We start from the raw sequence: 23,189 nt of genomic DNA, 5'->3' as shown, positions 1-23,189 counted from the left end.
TCTCTCAAATCCTCCATGATTCTTTGTACTAAACCCACCTCATCATCCACACCACTAAAATAATACGGCACCGTATTACTATCAACTCTCACAAAGACCTCTTGTACATCATCAAAAGAACCTAAACTTGTCCATGCAAGGAGTGTTTGGTTGCCATAGAAGATTGAGACATTGAAGGACTCGTAGTATAGTTTGATTGGGAAGATTAAGGTGGGTTTATGATTGATTAGGAACCCTAATTTCCACGTGCCGGTCACGTGAGAATCCTCGACGACGACGATGTTGAAGGAGGAGACGGCGACCGAGTTGATTTGGAGGTTTAGAGAAGGGTCTTTGTTGTAAAAGAGAGCAAGTAGTATGGCAAATATGGCTATAAGTAGTAATGCTAAAACAGTCAGCCATAGAAGGTGACGAATGCTTGAGGCACATTGAGGATCTGCCATTGTGGTAAAATCAATTGAAGAACTAGTAGTTATGTACAAATATGGGCCTAATTAAGTGAAGAGTAAAGAAAATCTTCTTGGGTTCTATCAAAATTAGGGTTTTTGACAAAGTTAAGTTGTAGGGTTTATTGTAACTTGTGATCAGGAAATTAACATATCATTTCCATAAAAGAAATCTGTTAGTTCCCTTAACAAAGCAAACTGCAGCAATCAACAAATAAATAAAAAAGAAGAAGATGGAGTTACATTTTTTTTCTAATTAGGTCAAGTTTCGGCTCCTGTCTTGTTCCATACAAGGGAACATTAATAATGGAAACAACAGTGTTATGACTACATATGTAAAGTATATCTTAACAATTAGAATTGAAGAATCAATTAATGAGTTAATATGTATAAGATAACAAATACGTTTTTGGGTATGCGAGAACGACACTAAACAAGTTTGTTTTTTAGACATTCGATATGAGCATAAACTCAGACCGTCAGGTCTGCGTGCATAGAAGTTTTCACATGACAACAGGGTAAGTTAGCTCAAAACCCAACATGTTATGACAAGAATATTGTTTGCTGTGAGAATCCAACTGTGGACGAGTGCAAACGATTTGACCCCACATAGATTCACGACTAGGCTATCATGTAAATGATGATTATAAGATAACAAATATGTGCAATAGTAGAATGACATAAGAAAAAGAGTACTATTTTACGTACTCAGATGGCAAATTCTCTGCATCAAAAAAGACCAAGTAAGCAAAACCCCATTGTCTATACTAAAGACTGATTTCACTTCTCAAGACTCTCGGACGACGTCGTATTCCGCATCCTCACAAGGCTCTCCTTCAAATCCTTCTCTCGGTGCAAGTATGTCAGCAAATGATCAAATTCACTTCCAAAAGTCCACCTTTCGCAGCACCCACATCACAATTCACAAGCATCCTTGTTGAGAACTACAATGTCCCAGCTGACCTCAATTTTTGATTGAATTTGACTCCCCACTTGACAACTCTGTTTCATACAATCAAAGTATTCTCAAGTTGCGAACCAATTTTGATGGGCATTCTCAAGACCACGACTTTGTGGGTTCTTGCAATGGATTGCTACGCTTGTCAGTTTGTGTTGAGTTTGACCCTTCTATTGCGTGTAACCCAATAACTGGAGAGTATGTCAAGTTGCCTCCACTTTCTGGGTTATCAAAAGGAAGCACTTGCGCTTCTGGGTCTGCTTATGATTCAGTGAATGATTCTACAATCACTTAGCCAAACTGTATGAACTCGGAAAGTTTTAAGTTTGATTATCACTGAGAGCAATACTCTTACGAATACGCGCTGAGTTTTGACCCAACTCATGAGCACTGACGGTCCAAGTTTAGGCTCATATCAAATTGTTCTATCCTCGGATAGATTTTGAGAATCGCTTAGTTGAGTCCATGTGTAATATTTACATTGTTGGGTCTGGTGATGCCTATTGGAGAACCATTGAAGTGCCTCACCCAGTTTTTGTTGGAAGTGAAATGATTTTTGTGGATAGAGCTGTTCATTGGAAGTATAGTCACCGCTTAGGCTCTGAGAATAAGAGTACTATACTGTCTTGATGTGAACAGTGAGCAATTTCACCTTCTATCAGGGCCTCCTGGTCCAGAGAAATTACTCTCGTTGTGATTTGGCAGATTTAGGAGGATGATGGAATATGGTGTTAAAGAGTCTTGGTGGCGTTTGAGTATAGTGAAAAAAGCTCTGTTTACACTGAGAATATGGTGTGAAAGAGTCTTGCTCAACCACGCCGCCAGCCGAGGCTCGGAATCCAGTGCTTAGAGAACACAATGTTTTGGAGCTGTCATTGCCATCTGTTTCAAATGAATCCCCTGCGTCGAGTCCAGGTAAAAGTACAGAAAGAATTTCATCACCACCAAATGGTTACAATACTGAAGCAAGCCTAGTGGGGATTCATTTTTGGTTGTTTTTTCTTGGTGGGTATGAATCAACCAACTGTTGTTCAAGTAACCAAGTTCGACTGGTCACATTGACGGAGTAAGGGACAAATTGGGGGTCTGTAAAATTAATTGCTTGTATTGACAAACATTGATACTCTGCAACTTACCTAAAGAAAACATGGTTCAAAACTATAAGCCAAACATATGTCAACAATTTTTGTTAAGAAACATCTTTATTAAACTTTCGATTGTGTAGTTGCTGGGTTTGGAATGCGACCCAGAACAGAGAGATTATTACAACGTACAAGAGGCCAAAAGGACAAAAGAAGAAAATTGTTATTTTCATCAATTCATCTTGCTTCCAAAGGAGGAGGCCACACTGTAACATTCTCTCGTACTCCCAAGCAATTGGAAAAATCCATTCGGCATGACATCAGAGTAGCATTCTTATGGTAGCATAATCGAACCTCGTAAAATTGTGAATATCCTTCAAAATTTCTGTTACAATAAACTGTAACCTGTACTCCCAGGGAATCAGTTATAGCTTTTCCAATGTCAAATGCACGATATTTTCGAGTTTCATGGGGAACCAGTCCATCTGTAAACATGCAAAATACGAATGCAATTAAATTAGGAATGTAATTAAGAACAAAAAATAGTACCAAATCATATATGGTTAATTACTTGTATAAAGGATACCAAGGATGTCAACACTCTCTGCAAGATCCAAAACAAACTTGAAAAAAAACCAGGGTTGATCGGGTTCGTCAAAGCATTTTCCATGCCTGTCCCACTGATATCCCCAGTTTTCTTCATTACATGTTTTATTTCTGTAGTGCACAGCATCTGGCCATTTTATTCCCATTTTATTTTTCAATTTTTGTGGTAATTGACGCTGTTTTCATGTATATAAAAAAGAATCATCAGCTACAATTATAAATTTACAAGTGGGAGCACATAAAAAGATATAATTCTCATGAACGAAAGAAAGAAAGTTAAAATGAACCACTAATCTAGTGGTAAATCTCTCTATGCCCAAATTACACAGATTCAGAATTACTAAGTTCGATTCTATTGGGAGTAATACTCCTGTAACCAATCGATGGGTTTGGGCTCAACTTACTATGTTGTAAGGTGTGAAACTTCTATGCAAGCGGGTCTGACAGCCTGGATCGTTTTCTGCTACGTATTTGAAAAAAAAGAAAAACTGATGATGTAAGAACTCACAGTAAGTCTGTCTGTTGGCATGGGTTCAATCTCGGTGCATCCAGTGTCATTATATGGTGGGACAAAATCAATCCGCTCAGGCGTTTCATACATGGGCCATAATCCATGAATGGTGAAATTATCTTTGGTTGGCAGGTCACAGTTTCTTATCCGTCCAGTCGTGCAATGTGATGTAGACCATCGAAGACTGAGCATGGTGAAGTCGTAGGGACCTTGTTTTAGTGCTCTTGACTGAAACCCTAAAATCAAAATCACAATTGCATTAACAGAAATCATCATACAACTACCCAACAATTGCTTACTCATTTCTCGGGAAAAAAAAAAAAAAAAAAACCTGAACCCTTGCACTGCTTCTCCCAACTTTAGGACTTTTATAGCACCAATTCCAATAATGCTTGGGTTGATGCCTAGAATGTATTATATTAGTATTTTATTTTTCTTAGTTTTTTCTGACTTCTCAAAAACTTCACCTCTTGTTGAGCATGATCAATTCGATTCCCGTGACTTGTAGACTTGTAGTGGCTGGCTGGCTGGAACTACCAAGTGAGAATAGTCAGTTTTCTTTGGAAAAAAAATATTATAATCGTTATTTACAGTAAAAAAAATGAAAAAAGCATTTCTAAAGGACAATATAAACAAGATAAACATGAATGATAGGAATAGCTTTGTTTTTTTGTTTTTGTTTTTCATAAACATCGTAGGAATAGGTTTGTGATTACATAGATATGTGCTCCCACGAGTTGTAGTGGGGCTAACTACAAAAAACTAATTAAGAACCTTATCGCTTGTTTTGTTTTTCTTTTAAAAAAAATATGTGGAGGATCCGTATACAACCAAGCTGCCCCCCCTTAATATTTTTAATGGTAAATAAAATATATAGAAATTGGAATACACGTCTCCCTAGCTCAATAGACTTAAATATATGGCTCAAGTTAGAATTTAGAAGTGGAGCAAACAGGCTGACCCATTTATGCAGTTGATTGGGCCAAACTAGTCCAGCATGATTTGGGCCCTTGAGTGATCGAAGACAAATCGAAGATCAAAGGTTTACTAGTTCCGATGATGTCCTTTTATTTCGTTACATATATCGAGATATAATGTTTGATAAAATTCATAATAGAGTTATTATGCGATGTTCTCAAAAAATGAGAACTCGTAGATTACATTTGTAAATAGCGAACAATTTATAGATATGATTTTTATAATGCAACATTTCATTTCCGATTCATGTGTTTTTAACAAGCGACATATGAACAGGTCTTGAACCAAAAGTCCAGTATAACTATCATAGCAAATGTCATTTAAGATGTGGACTTCGGCCTTAATTGAACGTTCAAGGCCTGACAAAAGTATGCCCAAATCTTGGGCCAGGAGTCGACAACTCTTTAGCCCGTGGCCTCATGTGCTTTCTTTTCTTCTTGCTTTTTTTCTCCAAAAACTATATCCCAAAGTCAGCAGACAAGAACCAGAGAAACCAAAGAAGAGAGAGACCTAACAAAAGAGTCATAGCAGAGCAAGACTAAAGATACAAGGTGAAACATCATATCTTGTCTATCCACGCCTTCTTAGCCAAAAAAAAAGGACCAGAGAAACTACCCCAAAAAAAAATCTTCATTACTGTTTCTTAGAACACTGCGGCCTGTTCAACTTCACCATATCGCAACCAAAACTTTTTTGTTCATCTCTGAATACACACCAGAGATGTTTACTGATAAACATTGACAATCCGCAACTTATCTAAAGAAAACATGGTTCAAAACTGCACTCTATAAGCTAAACATATGACAACAATCTCTGTTTTATTAAACTTTCGAACGTGACCCAGAACAGATAGCTTATTACAATGTACAAGAGGCCAAAAGGACAAAAGAAGAAAAATGTTATTTTCATCAATTCATGTTGCTTGCAAAGGAGGAGGCCACACTGTAACATTCTCTCGCACTCTCAAGCAATTGGAAAAATCCATTCGGCATGGCATGAGAGTAACATTCTTATGGTAGCATATTCGAACCTCGTAAAATTGTGAGTAACCTCGAAAATTTCTGTTGCAATAAACTGTAACTTGTACTCCCAGGGACTCAGTTATAGCTTTTCCAATGTCAAGTGCACGATATTTTCGAGTTTCATGGGGAACCAGTCCTTCTGTAAAAATGCAAAATAAGAATCAATTAAATTAGGAATGTAATTAAGAACAAAAAATAGTACCAAATCATATATGGTTAATTACTTGTATAAAGGATACCAAGGATGTCAACACTCTCTGCAAGATCCAAAACAAACTTGAAAAAAAACCAGGGTTGATCGGGTTCGTCAAAGCATTTTCCATGCCTGTCCCACTGATATTCCCAGTTTTCTTCATTACATGTTTTATTTCTGTAGTGCACAGCATCTGGCCATTTTATTCCCATTTTATTTTTCAATTTTTGTGGTAATTGACGCTGTTCATATATATAAAAAAAGAATCATCAGCTACAATTATAAATTTACAAGTGGGAGCACATAAAAAGATGATGGGGACTATTTGCACTCCAGAGTTAATTAAGGACACCCCAAAATCACAAAAAACACTCAATCTAATAACACCCCATTGACCCTACCTCCATCCCTTCTTTCTCCTTCTTCCCTTCGAAGTTTCCCCTTTTGGTCCAAAACCACCATAGCCGTGGCTATAATATCAAAGCAAGGGCACTCATCACTGGCTTTTATAGAAACAGTGGAAGAAATTATGGGTATCTACAAAACACTACCTCCAAGACCCTCCATTGAAGAAGTTGAAGCAGCCATGTCAGTTATCAAGACTGTCAATTCTGAAGAAGAGGCAAAGCTTGAGGAAATCTCTAAGCAAGAACCACCCAAAGATGTCCTAGAGGAGATGTTTTATGTGCTAAAAGAGGTGAAGAGGACTATGGTTTTGTTTCAAAGCTTCGAACAGAAAAAAGAGGCCCTTCACCAGGTTGAAATTGACAAATGCTTGAGACCTTTGATGGGTTGATACAAAGAATTTCTCTTTTGGTTTCTGTTGATGCCCATCAGCCTATCTTCTGTGGAGAACCTAGGGAGGAAAGTGCAGGCCTTGAGGGATGGGGCCGGCTTTGGAAGGTGAAGGTGGAAAGGAATTTGTCGGCGGCGGAGGATGGGTTGTAAGGTTAGGGTTTTATTTTTATTTATTTATTTTTTTAATCTCAGCCGTTGATAAGATTCAACGGCTGAAATTATGGGGTGTAGACGGGTAAATTTAGAAAAAAATTGAAATTGGGGTGTACTCATAAATATTATATTTTAGGCTGAGGTTTATTTAGAATGGAGTGTGCTTAGTCAAGTGAGGGGTGCAAATAGTCCTCATCTAAAAAGATATAATTCACATGAACCAAAGAAAGAAAGTAAGTTAAAATGAACCACTAATCTAGTGGTAAATCTCTCAATGGCCAAATTATATAGATTCAGACCTACTAAGTTTGATTCTACTGGGAGTAATACTCTTGTAACTAGTCGATGGGTTTTGGCCCAACTTATTATGTAGTAAGGTGGGAAGCCTCTATGCAAGCGGGTCTAACAGTCCGAGTTTAGGCCAATTTCAAATGTTCTCTAAAGAGCAAATTTGTATTATTCTATCGTTTTCAGCTGCGTACTTGAAAAAAAAAAAAAGTTATGATGTATGAACTCACAATAAGTCTGCTTGTTAGCATGGGTTCAATCTTGGTGCATCCAGTGTCATTATATGGTGGGACAAAATCAATCCGCCCAAGCATTTCATACATGGGCCATAATCCATGAATGGTGAGATAATCTTTGGTTGGCAGGTCACAGATTCTTATCCGAGCAGTGGTGCAATGTGATGTAGACCATCGAAGACTGAGCATGGTGAAGTCGTAGGGACCTTGTTTTAGTGCTCTTGACTGAAACCCTAAAATCAAAATCACAATTGCATGAACAGAAATCATCATACAACTACCCAACAATTTCTTACTCATTTCTGAAAAAAAAAATAAAGAAAAAAAACCTGAACCCTTGCACTGCTTCATCCGACTCTAGGACTTTTATAGCACCAATTCCATTAATGCTTGGATTGATGCCTAATTTTCACCTCCTGTGCTATACATAATCATTGCCTAATTTTTGAATATTCGGCCGGAGATGTCCGAATAAAATTACAACGATATAGAGAAGATAAATGTTTGTTTGGTATATTTGTTTTCCCAACGTTTTCTATTTTTATTAATGAAAAACAGAAAACACATCGCCAAACACGTTTGGTTGCCCATCAATTCACTTATAGACAGGAAAAGAAAGAAAGAAGTTTTTTTGAAAAAAAAAAAAGAAATTCAAAAATTCAGAAGACAGAATCCTATGCGTTCGGCTTTTCTTTAAAATGAATATTATAATCGTTATTTACATTTTTAAATGACAATATAAACAAGATAAATATGAATGATAAACATCATAGCTTGCTTTGTTGTTACATGGATATGTGCTCCCATGAGTTGTACTGCTAAGAACTAATTAAGAATATTATCTTTATTTTTTTTTTCCTTAAGAAAAAGATGTAGATTCTACAAGGTCCTGCATTTCTAAAAAAAAGTTGGTCGCATCAATTTACCCGCGGACTACGGATCCATGTACAACTAAGAGGCATCAATTTACCCTCGGACGACGGATCCATGTACAACTAAGGGGCATCAATTTACCCGCGGACGACGGATCCATGTACAACTAAGGGGCAGCAGACCCCCTTAAACATGTTTTTACTATTTATACTATTAAAATTATTTCTTGAATAAGATACTGACACGTGTTACCATACGGATGGAATAGCAAGAGATTGAGCTGGGAGCATCGCGGCCAACCAAGATGTCACCTTGGTATAGACTCCTTTGTATCGCTTAACAAGCATAACTTCGAGTACCCATGTGACAAAACACCTCGCATTACAAAGGAGCACCTATCACCGAACATGAAGTACATTTATAAGGGATTCACTCCTCAGAAATCTCGCTCACAATCAAGGGCATTCAATCATTCCATATTCATATAATAGGGGACTCCACTAAGGTAAATCTCTCTCAAATTCTATCTTTTCACTAATAACTAAAGGGAGAGCTCCAAGTACCGAGCAATATAAATAGTCTCATTGTCTATCGAACTGACTTTAGTGTTGGAGCATCCCCTTAAGGTATATCCAGGGACCCCAAAGCTCAGTTTTCTACTGTGCATATACAAAACAACTACCTCCTAATCCCTAATTTGATCACCTGATACATCGACATAACTAAGCAGTCGAATAACCTATCAATCAAAGAGGCTGTCCGATTTTGCACGTCGTCAAATTAGTAAATAAAATATATAAAATTTGATGAAATGGGTCGCTAAATACATGTCCCCTTACCCCAATAGGCTTAAATATCTGGCCCAAGTTAAAATCTAAAAGTGCATCAAATAGGCGAACCTATATATGCGTTTGATTGGGCCACACTAGTCTAACGGATGATTTGGGTCTTTTAGTGATCAAAGACGAATCGATGTTCGAAGGTTTTCTAGTTCTTGTGTAATGGCCTTATTCATGTGGGCCCACGACTTGTCAATGGGTACAATTCTCGTAACCATAACCTCATCTCTCTGCTACAACCGTCCAATGTCGACACCCTTTCGATCTCGACATCGACAAAGACCCTCGCTCCCTCATTATTTTGACCCTAGGTCCCATCATCAGTCTTCTCAAATTGTTATATTACCTCGTATTCTCTGAAAGCAACTTCGATATTTGAATCATCCCACTTCTGAAATAAAACCTTTATCTAGACATTTTTTCACCAAACCCATTGTGTTAGACCTTATTTTTGACGCACGAAACCTGCCCACATCATGTCCTTATCACCAGACCAAGCAACCATTCCTAGGAATGGGACATCTATGCCACAAATGGCACTCTCTTCTCCCTAACACCTTAGAAGCTCCATCTTTTCTAGACAAAAGGCTTCCTAGAAATATGAATTCTCATACATTTTACATTGAATACTAATGGACTAGCCTTACATTATTCTTTTTATCATCACGATTGCCATTGACTTGATTGTCGGAGATCCTTTGACTGACACCTCACTAGTGTCAAAGGTCTCTAATCATCGTCCCTTGCTCATTTTGAAGATTGATGGTGGCCCCTTCCAATAAATTACAATTGTAACCATTGCACAATTTACGGATATATTTTTTAAAAGTTATTTATATGTTGCTTGTTAAAAAATATGTATCCAATTTTCAAGTTCAACACTAATCTTGGGGCCTTTTTTTGCGCAATTCAACCCTAAAGACTAAATTCATGACCACTTAACATAAGGGGCTTAGTCATTAAGCTTAGAACTTAATCCAATGATTTCATGGGCCGGTCGAGTATAGAGCTCTTTATGATGTTGACTTGGGCTAGCTCAGCACTAAAGGGCTCTCGAAAGGATGACCAGGTATTGGACCAAGAGTCCGCTATAACTACAAAGCCCTTTAAGCCTTAATGTGTAAACTTGTGGGGTACCTTTAATCACATTCCGATTTTTACTAAAAATACCCCTTATTAAGTGCAACCCAATTTTTTTTAAAATTTTACTAATGACATCAAAAATACATAAAATATAAAACATTTTAGAAATGCATCCCATGTATTAAACAGAGCTGAAAAAACAGGAGAATTACTAGCTTTTCATTGCAAAACAGAACATGCTATTCACTAGAAGGATATCCACAGCAAAATTCAACAAAATAGAGCCCAGAATACAGATAATTATAAGGATATCCACATCAATTATCACCAAAACGGAGCACAACATGCCCAGATTCACCACCAATGCATCACTCTCGAAGGACTTTCTTCTTTCATTATAGTTTTCATCTCATAACCACAACTGGTAACAATAAAACTAGTTCATTATATCCACGCTAACCCTTCATCACTGCACCTTCTCAGTACTCAATATTTCAATCAACAAACGGTTCCATAAGAATCGAAAAAGAAACAAAATTTAATGTGTGAATTGTGAATGTAACCAGATTAGAGTTGAAATTTGATATTGAATTCAAGAGACAACCTTGAAATCGAAGTCACTTTTTGGCTGCTTCCAAGGGAGTTTTTGCTACAATGGAGAGAGCATGCAATCCGGAGCTGAGCTCGTTGTTCAAGGTGTCGTACACCATGCGATGCCATTTCACCAGACTCTGCCCCTCAAATTTTGGAGAGACGATCTTCGTGTTGAAGTGAGTCTCCTTGCCTCCGTTGGCGTTCCTAACCGTAGCATGCCCTTCGTGTTGGTATGAAACGTCCTCGATCTCCATCAACATCGCCTTCAGCGGCGACTGCAGCTTCGCCTTCATCCTGCTTGCCCTCGATGCCAATACTCGTGATCCTGCAACATTGTATCGAAGAAACCCTAGGCCCTAACTCACCACAAGAGTCGCTCTCCCTTGTTCTGGGCTTAAAAGGCTTGGAGTATTAGGGGTGATTTAAGCATGGGTCTCAAAATATACAAAGTAACATAAGTTAAGAGTATCTTCAATATACAAAGCTCCCCTGTTGCATCCATTGAACATTCAAGGCCTAACAAAAGTATGACCAAATCTTGGGCCAGGAGTGGAAAACTTTTTGGCCCATGGGCTTTTTTGAATGCTCATGGATAAAACTCTCTTTTTTTCACCCTGTATCCTGTAACTCCCCTAGAGGTTGGACCTCCGCGTCTTGAACCCGTGATCTCGATGATGCTGGGTTGAGACAATACCACTACACCACCAAAAGGCGCCTTTATGTTGATGCTGGTGAGATACAACTTCTTTTGTTCGAAGCTATATGTACATAACCTCGTTTGTTTGAGGTTAACAATGTATACAACCTCGTTTGTTTAAGGTTGTACATAGCCAGCTTGGGCGTTAGCGTAAAAGCTAGATTGAAGTCATAGCTATGGCCTGAGTTGGCGCTAGCATAATGACTGTAATGCAGCTGTGGCCGTGGCCTGAGTTGGCGCTAGCACGTTAGCCATCTGATGAAACCGAATGGTGTTCGAAGGTGATTGTACACATTGTATAAGTGAAACTGTAGGTAAGTATAATGTCCAGTACCTGTAAAAGAATTCTCAATGGCAATTACATGAGTAACGGCATAATCAGTAAGATAAAAATGCTATAGAGACACAGCATCATCGAGATCACGGGTTCGAGACGCGGAGGTCCAACCTCTTGGGGAATTACAGGATACAGGGTCAACAAAAGCCCTCCTCCCCCAAAAGGCGCTTTTTTGTTGATGGGGGTTGGTGTAGTGGTAGTGTCTCTCCCCCACATTATCGACATCAAGGGTTCGAGGCACAGAGGCGTTGATGGCAGGGCGAACAAAAACCCCCATCAACACCCACAGCATTAGTTATAGCTTTTTCAATGTCAAATGCACGATATTTTCGAGTTTTATGGGGAACCAGTCCTTCTGTACTCCATACCAAAACCAAAAACAAAAGCAAAAAAAATACCACTTTAGAGCATATTTCGAATTTCCTTTGGCAAATATGTAAACTAAGAGAACATTTGATTCATAATGGAACGAGTACTGTGAGCTGATTGTGATAATGAGTATATACGAGGTAAGTATGACAAAGTTTGGTAGGAAATAAAAGAGTGAGTGTGAGTGAGAGAATTTTAATAATACAATTTTCGTATTAATTTTTTTTACTTTAAAAAATAATAACAATATTTTTTTATTGTAATCAGGGTATTATAATATTCTTTTACATATCAAAACATATTTTCACCATTCTGCTAAGCATGACTATTTTGCATAAGGGAAAATAGATTATAGAATGAGTTTGAGATTCTAACCTCTCAAAATCCAACCAAACAAAAGAACTGGTGATTCTCACCCTAAAAGTGATAGGGATCCCTAATATTTTCGTTCTCACCCTCATTCCACCTTCTAAATGCGAACCAGATGGCCGATAAGAATCAACTAAATTGGGGATGTAAGGGCTATTGTGAGCTGAAGTGGAGAGACTTTTCTACAAAAAAAAAAATAGTATAAAATCATAGATATGGTTACCTGTAGAAAGGATACCAAGGATGTCAAAGCTGTCTGCAAGATTCAAAGCAAGCTTGAAAAAATACGAAGGTTGATCTGGGTCGTCAAATCATTTTCCATGTCTGTTCCACTGATATTCCCAGTTTTGCTCATTACATTTATGATATTTGTAGTGCACATTATCTGGCCATTTTATTACCATTTTTCGTTTCAAATTTTTTGGTAATTTACTCTGTTCATATCATGAAAGAAAGTTAGAAAGTTAAAATCAACCAAAAAATTTGTATGGTATCATTATCGATTAAAAAAAAGAAAAAGAAGAAATAAGTTATAATGTATGAACTCACAATAAGTTTAGTTGTCGGCATGGGTTCAATCTCGGTGCATCCAGTGTCATTATATGGTGGGACAAAATCAATCCTCTCAAGCGTCTCGTACATGGGCCATAATCCATGAATGGTGAAATAATCTTTGGTTGGGCGGTCACAGTCAATTAACCGAGGAGTTGTGCAATGTGATGTAGACCATTGTTGACTGAACATCAGAGAATCGTAGGGACCTTGTTTTAGTGCTCTTGACTGAAACCCTAAAATCAAAATCGCAATTGCATGAACACAAATCCTCATGCAACTACCCAACAGTTGCTTACTCATTTCTGGAAGAACAAAAAAAAAAAAAAAAAAAAACTAAATCATTGCAATGCTGCATTCAAGTTTAGGACATTTATAGCACCAATTCATAACCTTGGGTTGATGCCTCCAATGTTATGTTCTTGCAAAAGGTTTTGATATTGGGGCGGAGATATCCAGATAAAATTGGATAAATATGAATGATAAACGTTGTAACTTCATTGTTACATAGATATATGCTCCCATGAGGTGTCCTAGTGGTAACTACTAAGGACTACAAATTATATTTGCATTTTTCTGCCCCTCCACTTCTTTTTGTAATGCCGCACCTACGTTTTCAATTATGTGTAAATTTTTACACCGCGGTTGTTTACCTTTTACTTTATTCACAGTAACAAAAAATAATGCACACCACTTATTTTTCTTTTTGTTAATGCCTCGAATGTATCATGTTAGCAGTTTGTTTGTCTGGACTCAGAAAATGCCACCATATCTTTTGAACACAAATTACACATGCCCTCTCTTGTGCAATTGTCCTATATATATATAGAGAGGACAAACTTTTACACAATGTTACCTTATTACAAACGTAAGCATCATAGTTTTGGTCCTTTTGGATATCCCAACATAAATATCCAACAAAATTGAAACGAATATGGAAGGAAGATAAACATTATAACTTTTATGCAACATCGATATATACTCCCTCGAATTATAGTAGTTGTCATTAGCGGACGAGGCTCCCTACAGTAAAAGTCACTACAACGGCCATGAACAGACTAGACGTATGAGTTTTACTACAGGAGCATTAACCTAAGCCACTAACCAGTAAGAACCTTATGCATTTTTGGTTTGCTTTTCCTTAAAAAGAGTATCATAATTTTTATTCATCCAAAAAAAGAGGGCTCATTCAAACTTATTGAATGACAATATAAACAAGATAAATAAGATAAGCAACATAGGCTTCAATTTTTTTTATTGCTCCCACAATAAGATAAGAACCTTATGCCTTTTTTTCCCCTTTAAAAGGACTTTCTACCAGTCTCACCTGGGCCTTACTACGTCAATTATCTGGGTAGTTAGTCCATCTATTTTAGGCCCATATAGGTTTGATTTTAGGAAAATTTTAGTCACACCCCACTTTTTACTAAAGACACCCCGTCAACTGAGTTTTACAAGGGATGGTCAACTCAAATTGGGGTGTCTTTAGTAAAAGGTGGGGTGTGACTAAAATTTTCCTTGATTTTATCTTAAAACATTTGGGCCTGTAATAGCCCATCCTATCCCAGCCCAGCCCAGCCCATGTAGGTTATCTTTAATTACTTAATTCGATCGTTTTATGAAGGGTTTTTCGGAAAAGTAACACTTTTTTAAACCAAATTTTGAAAACTAACCCACTTTTTTAAAAACATGAAATCTAACACTTTTTTGCTTTTTTCTGACTGAAATACCCTTATCACATACCACAATACACATCAATGCCACTCACATCCCACAGCAGACAGAGACATCCGTAACCCATCGAGAAAAACCAAAATCCGATTTACCGAAACTCCATTCCTGACATTTACCGGTGTTTATTTGCCGCACCAAATCTTCGGGTGTTTCTTCAAGAGGTCTGGGGTTTAGGCTTGGGCATTCTTCAGCCTTATCGGCGTTCCCATCGCTGCCGTCATTCTTGCTCTATATCGACATTAATAACCCCAAGTGAGTGATTTTTAAGTTCGCATGGTATATAGGCTTCGTTAGAACTCTCTTACCTTGCATTCAATCGTATACACACCATATTCATTTGATTTAGTTTATGTTCTTCTTCCAGTATTTGTTGAGATTTGTTCGAGTTTTTGTTTATTGATGTTCGAGTATTTTTGTAGATCTGTTCGAGTATGTACTGATAGATGTTCAAGTGAGATATGTTCGAGTATATACCGATATATCTGTTCGAGTATTAGTTGAGATATGTTCGAGTGTTTACCGATAGATGTTCGAGTTTTTGTTTATTGATGTTCGAGTATTTTTGTAGATATGTTCGAGTGAGATCTGTTCGGGTATTTACCGATATATCTGTTCGAGTATTTGTTGAGATCTGTTCGAGTATTTACCGATATATCTGTTCGAGTATTAGTTGATATCTGTTCGAGTATTTATCGATATATCTGTTCGAGTTTTTGTTTATTGATGTTCGAGTATTTGTTGACTTCACAGAATGATAAAGGAAATATTTGATAAAAATTGACATTAGGTGAAATAAACTCTAACGTGCCCATGTAAGGATTACATCGTTTATGTCATTCATTGCAGTTCCAACATGGGCTGCAAGGTCCAAAAGGGACTCTTGTAGCCGATAAGCATTTTGGCCTCGAGCGTGACCCCATGCATTGTCACGAATTCTGATCAATGCATCCCTCACTGAACGGAGCACGTCCGTGTAGGACTGGTTACGTTCATATTTGTAATACCCCGTATTTGTGGGACCGTTAAAGCGGACAAGTATCCTTAGTAGTATCATCCATTGAGCCATATAGTGTTATAGATGTGGTAATTGTAAACTTAGAATATTAAAAATAAAAGGGATTAATCATAAGAATATTCAACATAATACATAACGGCCGGATTGTAATTATCCAAGTGGCAGAATAGTAAGTACAGAAGGGTCATAATAGTCTTTGAAAAAAAAAATATTAAAACCTAAACCTACAGTGCCCGAACCCCTCCCTCACTCTATTTTCTTCTTCTTTTGTTCTTTGGTTTTTTCTCCTAAATTACTTGTGCAGCCGTGACTCTCTTCTCCACCATCACCACAACCCCATCCGACCAGCCACCCATACCAGTCACCTCCAGCCACCGGCAACCACCACTCTCCGGAACCATCTTTGAAGGTCTTTAGAAGTTGGTAAGAACTATGATCTCATTATATACAAGTTAATTGAAAATTTGTTAGATTACAAATTTAGGGTATTTGAACCAATTTGGGGTTTTTGTTAAATTAATATTAGACTTGATAAATTAAGTCATAATATGTTATTTATGACTAGGTTGGCTCATTGGATATTATTTGACGTTAATTGTTTGAGCTTGTGAAGTTTGTATCTACAAGAAGTAGGGGAAACTTCTACCCCCTTGATAATTCCTTCTATGCCTTGTATTAATTGTAGGGAAACTACCACCCTCTTTAATTATTCTTTGTATATCTTGTATTTAATCCTTTTAGGAAAATTTCTATTCTCTTTGATAATTCTTTTATTCCTTGTATTGAATCATTGTAGGAACAAGTTCTTAAATTCCTTGTTCCTACAATTGTTTGATTGTTGTCCATAGATAATTGTTGGCCTCTATTATTCTTTGTCTTCCTCCATGGACATGTTGTGGCCTAAGTCATTGTTGTGGGTTTAGACCGTCTTGCATCTATCATGTTTTACTATGAATTTTCGTGACAAAGATATTGTATAAATACTTTTATTTGCATCAAATTCTTTTAATGCATTAAAGAAGAAAATTGTAAATTTATTCAAAACCAATAAATTGCATATTTTACACCCTTGTGGAGTTCAATGGATGAGGGGTCGGGAGTGACGCCGGGGTTTCGGCCTGGACATTGTGCGACTCCTAGGAGGATCCCGAGTTTATTGGACCGCAAGATGAGATTTTAGAAACTGTATTGTAAAGTTGTACTGTTGTTACTAAAGTAACTTCTTGTAATGATATAAAAATTATATCATTCATAAATGTTTGAACTGTATTGTAATGTGGCATATATTGAGCCAAGTTTTGTGGACAATTGTTGGTTGTGTTGTTATTGTATCACATTGTTCGGTGTGGGGTGTACAACCCACTACCGGTTTAGGTGTCCGGATATCCTTGTTGTTTGGGGAGTACACTTTCCTTAAATGGATCCTCCCTTATGTGTGATTGTGACCTTACGTGTACTTGTATACACTTGGTCAACGAGTGCTTCGGCATTCGGTGTGCCTCAATTGTCCCACTTGTTGTTTTAAATATATGCAATATTTTAAATGTATATATATGTTGTAAATTGCATTCATTGATGCATATTGGATATTGTACCTTGTAACCATTTATCCATATTCATTGTTGTTATGTGTCATGTTTATACTCTCTTGGCACTTTGAGCGCTGTAAATCTTTATAGGGACCCGAATCTAGTACGGTTCCTTCTGGTATTGTATTGTATTTCTATATCTCGTTGTTTATCGTTCTATTTTTATTTCTCTACTGGGCCTTTCGCTCATGCCTTCTTTTCTTTCCTTTCCTTTTCCCCCCCTCAGGTCAGGAAATGTTCAGGATCGGCTGCTGGAGGCGTGACAGTGCCGTGTAACCCGTGTTTACTAGATGTCTATTTCCTTACCCTTAGTTAGGATTGTTAAACGTTTTAAATGGTTGAACTTTATGTATGACTCAGTCACCTTTGACTTGAGCTATTGTTTGTTTCCGCTACGATATGGACCATTGAGGCCTTAATTACGATGATAGTATTGAGTTATGTTATGGAGGCTTAATGCCATTGGAGTCCTCTTTAGGATAATTGTTTATTGTTGTGCAGGCTGGCGCTCATTGTTCTATAAAATTGCGCCATGTCTGTCTAATTCGTATATGTGTTTTTCCTATCTCACGACCCCACCCGAAACGGGGCGTGACAACTTGGTATCAGAGGTTTAGGTTCTAGTGTCCTAACCTTGTGTGTCTATGGGCTACACTGTGCGTCTCCGCAGTCGACAAGTAAGTTTTGATTTCAATGTTAGTCTTGTAGTTGGAAATACTGACATTATAATTGTTCTGATATTTATGTTCTTTGAGGTAGATATAAGTTCTTGTTTGTGATATAATTGTAGTTGTCTGTTGTTAGCTTGTTATGCCATGTTTGTATGTTAAATACACATTGAATTTGACTAAAGATCTTTGTGTGCAATTAATGTTAGAGGTTAGAATGATGCACTTGATTTGTGTGTATAGTTAATGTTAGTGGTTTAGATAATGCACATGAAAATGGTTCATCAGAAAAACTTGTTTTGGTGGTGTGTTGAACAAGGAAGTGTTCTCGACACTCCTTGGTTCATGAAGTGAAACAAAATAGTTAAAGTTTTACGATATTAATGACATTCAAAGTAATAGTAATCTTTCTCGATGAAAAAGGTTGTATGTTATGTGTGTTGATTGATAAGTATGTGTCTTACTAATAGAATGGTAAATTGATAATGTTGGGTGACCGAATCAACTTAATGACGTCACAAAACGTGTTGAACTTAAGATTCTAGAGTTTTGTTGAGGCTTCGTAGTAAATAAGAAGTATGGGAAAATTCTAGTTTTAAAATTAAAGTTGTGTTATCCCAAAATTAAGAACATTGGGTATGTGGTGTGTAAAGTACCTATTGAGGTAAGTAGTAAAAATCTTAGTGAAGTTGGAAAGGAAATTGTCGGAATGGTTGGCACTTCAAATTTATAAGCTTAGAGTTTTCTAGTGGTTGAAAAATGGGAAGAAGTGTATTGTGAAATCCTTGATGGATTATTTGAACCCACTAAGATCTAAGTATAAGTTAGTAACTCTTATTTAGAGTCACTTTCCAATGAATGATGTTAGTGAGATTTTAAGAAATTTTAAAGATCACTAAGTTGTGTGGATTTTATTGCATGTCATTAATGGTTAAGGAGAATTTTTCAATATTTGAAGTAAATTCATGAGTGTTGGGTGTTGTGATGATAAATGGAGTTGTTTAGAGATTAATGCACTTTATGTTAAGAGAACGATCTTAATTGTAATGGAGTAAATGTCTAAGTAATGGTATGATGTTCTTGATTAATGACACCTCATGAGATGTTAATGTTAAATGTTTGTGGAAATTATGCCTATCTAAGTGACGATCATGTAACTAAATGTGTTTAATGATGAAAGTGTAGTTGTGAAAATGTTAGAAGCATATTGGAGTTTTTTTTAGATATATGGGAATCATTGTATCTTGAATTTCTTGAGAAGTTATCACCTAAGTTTCTAATCTTATAATTATGAGATGGTAATAAAAAATCAAAGAAATTGTTGAAGTTGTCCACTTGTGAATGTATGTTAAAAGAAAATTTGAATACTAGTGAAAGTTGTAAAGGCATAGTGTATAGTGAAGTTGGAAATTTGTATGGTGAATATAAAGGTAAGGTGGATGATATGACACATATATATTGGGTTCAGATTAATTTTGATGATCATCTTGATTATTATGGGAGACATGTATATTTATGGTTGCTTACAACTTTTTGGGTAATTGGTGTTAGTTAGAAATTAGTGTAAGTTCTCAAGTTTGTTATTGAAGACATGGCTACTCAATTAGGTGAATTTCTAAATTAATTATTTAAGTGGTCTTTGTAATGTCATGATTGGAGTATGATGGTTACAGTGTGTCAAATTTTTTTTTAAGGATAGTTGATTCTAAAGGTTTGATTGGTGAATGGTGATCCTATTGTAGTAAGGTTGGGTGATTTTGATGTTTTGACTAAACTAAAAATTCCTTTGTGGATGATATATTATTTGGTGGACTTTTGGATTTTAATAGTTTTACGGGTGCACGATGATTTATTTTTCTATAAAAAGGTCGATAGAATGAATATTACACAGGGTATTTTATTGTGGGTTATAATGATGACGATTATATTATGAATATGATTCAAATAGTTAACGAATGTTATAAGGACATAATTATGTTGGTTAAGTAATATGAATTGAGTGAACAAAGTAAAGTTTCATGGTTAGATAATCTCTAAAGAAGGAGGTAGACTCTTCTAAAGTTGAAGCTGTTTTTAAATGGAAACAATCAAAGAATATATAAAAAGGGACAAGCTATTTAAAGCTAAAGTTGTGATCATTTGTTAAACACTAATATTCCTTTTCGTGGTGTAAGTGTTTGGCAAGTTTGTTGCCTACTATCTTGTATTTAAGTTGCATCCAATTCTTGATGCGTGACAAAGTAGTCTATGAAATGATAATGTGTGAAACTGATCAAGATTTGACTGAGGATTATATTTCTGAATTTTTTTATCTATTTATTTGAAACACGTGGTACTACTCCAATGAATCAGTGTTGAGATGTTTTAAGAATTGGCTATATTTTTGCCGATCAATGGTCTTTCTTTTCTGTCTGCATCTATAGTATAGTTTTTTTTGTGACACATTTTTCTTTTATAATGTATTCACGAGAGAGAAGTTTTGAAGTAGTTAAGATTTTTTTTGTAATTACGGTTCTTTTGATGGTTATATGCTCTTTGAGTCGTGCCTTGAAAATCCATGTATGATAATAACTAATAAGGTTGAAAATTGCTCCTAAGCTATATTTTCCTTTAATTTTTTGATCAGGAGAAAAATATTGTTGTAACTTATAAATTTTTTTATTTATATTTTTACTACTGAAGAACGTTATGAATAAATTCTTCTTGATGGGTTACATTATGACATGTCAATTATGCACTTAACCTATGATGTATAATATTTTTATTGGGTCTACTTATGATGATAGATAATGGGGATATTTATAGGTTGACTTTGCTGTATAAGTAAAATTTAATATCTCATAAATATTATAGTTGATGAGCATTTAAAAATAGTAGCATCTTTGTATTATGTGTGCCTGTGGACGTGTATTTACATGTCTCTTAATTGGACCTACTGTACTAAAAGAACTTTTGGCTGTAACATTTGAAAACTTGCTCGTCTCGTTAATTGTGGAAAGTTACTTGAGCATTGCTTGACACATCTGTTGACTCAGTTTGGCAATGTCTATTTGTTTGTTTTATTAACAAGATCGTTAATTTTGTGAACTTTTTCTTTAAACTAACAAGAGATATTATGTGAGACTATAACTAGTTATAGATTTTTTTAGAATTTTGTATTTTATTGAGCTTTGTGGTCTGCGAATAAGTATGACTTATATTAAGTAGGAGAAATTATGTTATTAATCTTTTGATGCTTTAGTTAACTTTATGTACAATTAGTTTTTATTGACTTTACAAAAGCTCTACACTGTTTCTTTTTGAGTTTTGTAATTGGACTAGTATGTATTAGATTGGCTAGTGATCTCCGGTCTAGTCCATGAGTTTAGACATGAAGTGCACATAATTCAAATCCTGAAATGACTTTTATTTATTAAATTATTTATTTATATGTACTTGATAGATTATGAGAATGATTTGAATTGGTATTGAACCTTTTGGGGCAGGATTCATAGTGAAACATCCCTCTTAATATTTTGTTTTAAGGTTGGGAGTGCTTGATCGCATGGAAATCCTGTCCTAGCGTTTCGTGGTAATTCATAAATGGTTAATGCCTTGGGGTTAAAAAAAAAATAATAATAACTTATAGCATGAGTGAACTAGTAGCTCCTTAGTGAAAATTTCGAGAACAAAATTTTTATTTAGTGGGAAAGAATGTTACACCCTGAGTGCTTGCAGTTCTTATGTGTTTGTGAATTCTTAAAAGTGAATATGTTGTGTTATGTGCTATTACTTGCAGCCATTTAAGCTTGGCGATTGGCATAAATTTCGGGGACGAAATTTTTGTTTAGTGGGGGAGAATGTTACACCCCAAATATTGCAAATTTTTATATGGTAAACTCTTTACTGGTGAACATGTAGTGTTGTGTATTGTTATTTACGAGTGTTTAAGTTTAGATAGCTGTATAAATTTTGAGGACGAAATTTTTGTTAAGTGGGGAAGGATGTAATACCCCGTATTTGTGGGACCGTTAAAGCGGACAAGTATCCTTAGTAGTATCATCCATTGAGCCATATAGTGTTATAGATGTGGTAATTGTAAACTTAGAATATTAAAAATAAAAGGGATTAATCATAAGAATATTCAACATAATACATAACGGCCGGATTGTAATTATCCAAGTGGCAGAATAGTAAGTACAGAAGGGTCATAATAGTCTTTGAAAAAAAAAATATTAAAACCTAAACCTACAGTGCCCGAACCCCTCCCTCACTCTATTTTCTTCTTCTTTTGTTCTTTGGTTTTTTCTCCTAAATTACTTGTGCAGCCGTGACTCTCTTCTCCACCATCACCACAACCCCATCCGACCAGCCACCCATACCAGTCACCTCCAGCCACCGGCAACCACCACTCTCCGGAACCATCTTTGAAGGTCTTTAGAAGTTGGTAAGAACTATGATCTCATTATATACAAGTTAATTGAAAATTTGTTAGATTACAAATTTAGGGTATTTGAACCAATTTGGGGTTTTTGTTAAATTAATATTAGACTTGATAAATTAAGTCATAATATGTTATTTATGACTAGGTTGGCTCATTGGATATTATTTGACGTTAATTGTTTGAGCTTGTGAAGTTTGTATCTACAAGAAGTAGGGGAAACTTCTACCCCCTTGATAATTCCTTCTATGCCTTGTATTAATTGTAGGGAAACTACCACCCTCTTTAATTATTCTTTGTATATCTTGTATTTAATCCTTTTAGGAAAATTTCTATTCTCTTTGATAATTCTTTTATTCCTTGTATTGAATCATTGTAGGAACAAGTTCTTAAATTCCTTGTTCCTACAATTGTTTGATTGTTGTCCATAGATAATTGTTGGCCTCTATTATTCTTTGTCTTCCTCCATGGACATGTTGTGGCCTAAGTCATTGTTGTGGGTTTAGACCGTCTTGCATCTATCATGTTTTACTATGAATTTTCGTGACAAAGATATTGTATAAATACTTTTATTTGCATCAAATTCTTTTAATGCATTAAAGAAGAAAATTGTAAATTTATTCAAAACCAATAAATTGCATATTTTACACCCTTGTGGAGTTCAATGGATGAGGGGTCGGGAGTGACGCCGGGGTTTCGGCCTGGACATTGTGCGACTCCTAGGAGGATCCCGAGTTTATTGGACCGCAAGATGAGATTTTAGAAACTGTATTGTAAAG

At 36.1% G+C, this 23,189-nt stretch overlaps 1 protein-coding gene across 5 annotated transcripts; it reads right to left on the bottom strand.

Moving 5' to 3' along the window:
• Positions 1 to 2,639: 2,639 nt before the first annotated feature.
• On the bottom strand, positions 2,640 to 7,171 carry LOC119989743 (ribonuclease 1-like). Of its 5 annotated transcripts, XM_038835424.1 has the most exons (4): positions 6,348 to 7,171; positions 6,198 to 6,266; positions 5,828 to 6,038; positions 5,244 to 5,742 (listed from the first exon to the last, which is right to left on the bottom strand). In XM_038835424.1, exons 2-4 carry the CDS (start codon positions 6,201 to 6,203, stop codon positions 5,495 to 5,497), a joined length of 465 nt encoding a protein of 154 aa, XP_038691352.1. In that variant the 5' UTR covers positions 6,204 to 6,266; positions 6,348 to 7,171; the 3' UTR covers positions 5,244 to 5,494. The 5 variants fall into 5 exon arrangements, with proteins under 5 accessions (XP_038691355.1, XP_038691352.1, XP_038691351.1 ...); XM_038835427.1 differs by lacking the exons at positions 5,244 to 5,742; positions 5,828 to 6,038 and adding an exon at positions 2,640 to 2,971; XM_038835423.1 differs by having other exon boundaries at positions 6,198 to 7,171.
• Between the last annotated feature and the right edge of the window lie 16,018 nt (positions 7,172 to 23,189).

The sequence above is a fragment of the Tripterygium wilfordii genome, chromosome 21, assembly GCF_013401445.1.
Source record: "Tripterygium wilfordii isolate XIE 37 chromosome 21, ASM1340144v1, whole genome shotgun sequence".
NCBI lineage: Eukaryota > Viridiplantae > Streptophyta > Magnoliopsida > Celastrales > Celastraceae > Tripterygium > Tripterygium wilfordii.
This window is presented reverse-complemented; position numbering and strand designations above follow the sequence as displayed.

Bases quoted from the DNA above. Each gene is read 5' to 3' on its own strand.
- LOC119989743 (XM_038835423.1), bottom strand. The intron at 5,743-5,827 runs GTAATTAACCAT...GCATTTTTACAG, and splicing joins CCTTGGTATCCTTTATACAA to AAGGACTGGTTCCCCATGAA.